Source organism: Cryptosporidium hominis (assembly GCF_000006425.1).
Source record: "Cryptosporidium hominis TU502 chromosome 2 CHRO012130, whole genome shotgun sequence".
Lineage (NCBI taxonomy): Eukaryota > Apicomplexa > Conoidasida > Eucoccidiorida > Cryptosporidiidae > Cryptosporidium > Cryptosporidium hominis.
Window position 1 is genome coordinate 1 of NW_666875.1, and position 3,448 is coordinate 3,448.

General features: G+C 26.9%; 1 protein-coding gene across 1 annotated transcript; it reads left to right on the forward strand.

The window, feature by feature from the left end:
* Positions 1–36: 36 nt before the first annotated feature.
* On the forward strand, positions 37–2,502 carry Chro.20432 (hypothetical protein). Its single annotated transcript, XM_660216.1, has 1 exon — positions 37–2,502. One exon carries the CDS (start codon positions 37–39, stop codon positions 2,500–2,502), a length of 2,466 nt encoding a protein of 821 aa, XP_665308.1.
* The last annotated feature ends 946 nt before the right edge of the window (positions 2,503–3,448 follow it).

The following is a 3,448-nucleotide window of genomic DNA, read 5'->3' on the forward strand; positions in this document are numbered from 1 at the left end:
AGCATGTAATATCGTTTGCATGTAATACATCTGACAATGATTAGTACATGGTTGGTAATATTTTTTATCCATTTGATATTTTCAACAACTTTTATAACAACATTTGTATTATTGATTTTAATTAATGCAAGAATTAGACAATATGCATTAATATGGATGACATGGTGCTTATGGTTATTGGGCTCATTTCTATTTTCGTTTGGGAGGGTAATGCTGGGATTATATCATATATTTAGAATATCAATAAATATTATACTATTTATATGGTCTAGTTTATTATTAAGATTAAGTTTATGGATTAGAAGTTTCCATACAGCAAGAGATGAACTATATTACAAATTAGAACAATCAAATAGTTATGATGAATGGTTTAATATTGGTACTAAATTGGATGAGATTTGTGGTGGATATGAATGGAGATCAATTGAGGAGACTGATGATTATCAATGGATTTATTTAAAGGAGTATATAATTAGGTTGAAAGAAGCAAGAAAGAACAACAATTTGAAGAAATTGGTATTTCTATTAAGATGGTGTTGTGATAGGAATTTTGCGTCAATATCAAAACAAGCATTATATAACAAAGCGTTTTCTGGTACAAAGATTCTAATAGATGAATTTGAGGATGAGATTGAGAATGTATTAAAGTTTTTGACAATGTGTTCAAAATCTCCAGAACTTTCAATAGAACTTGAGAATGCTTTAAGTGATAGAAATACATATAAACTTTCTTCCGATCAGGATTCAAGATCAAATTCAATAGAAAGATTGATAAGCTTCTCAAAACAATCAAGTATTTATTCAAGTAGTTCATTATTCAATAAGGAAATAGAAGAAAATTCAATGAATTTCAGTATGGAAGACGGTGATGAAAGTTTTGATTTTGATGATATAGAAAGGCTTTTAGAGGAAGAAAAGGAAAACTCGAATAGTGATTCAATTAAAGAAGAGACGAAAAATCTTTACTTGACTAGTAATGAGCAAGAACTTTCAAGCACAGGAAGAATAAATAATAAAAGTTCAACTGGCAGAATATCTTTAAAAAATAGAGATTTAATGAATACTTCAATTTCTTCTTTATCAGAGTTTAGAATGGAGAATATGTCAAAGAATGTTTCTATTCAAACATGTGAAAAATGTTTGGCAAATAATGAAGAAAATAAAGTAAATAAAGACGAATTAAATTCCGGTATTAATAAAGAATGTCATTGTAGGGAATATGATAATGATTTACAAGTGATCGATAGTGGGTTTAATATTTCAAAGGATGTTAGTGATAGATGGAATTCTGATTGGGGTTATTACTATGAAAATAAAGTAAGAAAGAATTATATAAACCAATTTAGCTTTGAAACAGGCACTGGATCAGTTCTAACATTTTCAAAAAGTGAAGGCTCGTTAGCAAGTAATAGCTTAATTCATTATTTAGAACTTTTAGGGCATTCAACAGGTAAAACTGCTTTATGCTTAAGTGGAGGAGGAGCTTTAGCAATGTATCATTTGGGTGTTGTTAAAGTTTTATTAGAACAAGATATAATGCCAAAAATAATCAATGGTACAAGTGGAGGTTCAATTGTTGCAGCAATACTTGCAACAAAAAGTAATGAAGAGATTTTAAACGAATATATTAAACCAACAGTTTCAAATATGCATGGTCATCGTTGGTTTCCTCCATTATTAGATCAGATCCGTCATTTCCTAGTAAAAGGTTATATGATAGATCCAAAAGAATTTATTAAGACTTGTCAGACTTACTTTAAGAATTATACATTCTATGAAGCATATAAATTAACAGGAAGAATAGTAACAATAACAGTGAGTCCAACTTATGTAACTCCAGAATTTACTGAGCCATTAGTTTTAAATTGTATTACTACTCCAGATATTTTACTTTGGAGTGCAGTTTCAGCTTCTTGTGCATTACCAGGATTAATGCCAGTAGCAGAATTATTTGCAAAAGAAAATCATACCAATAAAATAATCCGATATTTTCCACCAGGAATGAAATGGATGGATGGATCAATTTCTCAAGATATACCACATAAAGAGTTATCAACATTATTTAATGTACGACAATTTATTGTATCACAAGTAAACCCACATCACGTACCTTTTGTTTCAGTAAATCCAATAAATACAAGCATAATTCACCCAGAGCGTACATTTTTACATAATGTTTTAAATTGGTTAACTTTAGATATTAAATATAGGTATACTAAATTAGCAAAATTGAAATTAATTCCAAAGTTATTTGGAAAAGATGTTAGCAATTTTTGGATGTTACAAGAAATTGAAGGTCATGTTACTATTACTCCAAGAGTATCCCTTTTTGATTGGTATAGGTGTATTAATCATCCGTCATATGATGATATGCTTCACTTTATAACTGAAGGTGAAAGGAGAACATGGCCACATGTTATGAGAATTAAGCATATGAATTTTCTAGAAAAAACGATCAAGGATACTATTCGTAATATTAAGTATGGGTCCAGGAGAAAATAATTTTTGAGTGAATACTTATACTTTCTTTTTACAAAAATATAATCATTTTTCATCCAAATCTTATAATAATGATCACTATTATAAGATTTTGATAATAATTATTGCAATATTAAAATTACCCGAATAATCCATTAAGCGCCAAGTGTGGGGAAGTCATTATAATTGATGACGTGTCAGTTATTAACAAAAAATCGAAATTTGCATGCAATGTTACATTAGAGAGATAGGGTTGCATGCAAATTTTGTGTACTTATATATTCTATTAGTTTTAGTATTATAATTTTGGTTTATTATATATATAATTTTTTTAAAAATTTTTTTCAATAGTTATATATGATTCCTATTAATATTATTATTATAATTTAATAAATGGAGATATGAACAAAATTCAAGAGAGAAGCTTTTTCTACTTTTTATTAATTTGGCATAGTGAATAATCTTGAATTTTATGTTGAAAGTTCGTGAAGCAATAAATAATCAATTTTTGCAAGCAATAATATTCTTCATTTATAATTTCAATTACAAATAAAAATACATTAATGAGTTAATTTCATTTAATTAAATTATTAAATTAATTTTAAAGTTATAATATAACAAAATTGTTATATATTAAGAAAAAGTTTAAGAACATTTTGAAAAATAATATAACAAAGTTAAAAAGGTATTCAATCAACTAAATTAAAGAAATTTATTTGAATTCACGAATTAAAAGTTGNAATAATGAATTAATTGTAACAATAATAATACTAACAATATTATAGTAATTNNTTCAAATGGTTATGTNAANATGACATGGGTGCCTNAATATTTAAAGGGATATAATNCAATTCAAGTCANAAGTATTNNGGGAATTATTACTAATGGTATTAAAATTCCNAACGTCTTTTGTNTTAAAGGGCNTTTAATTTTTAATGAAAAGGAACTTAGGTCTTCTTCAAAGTTCATC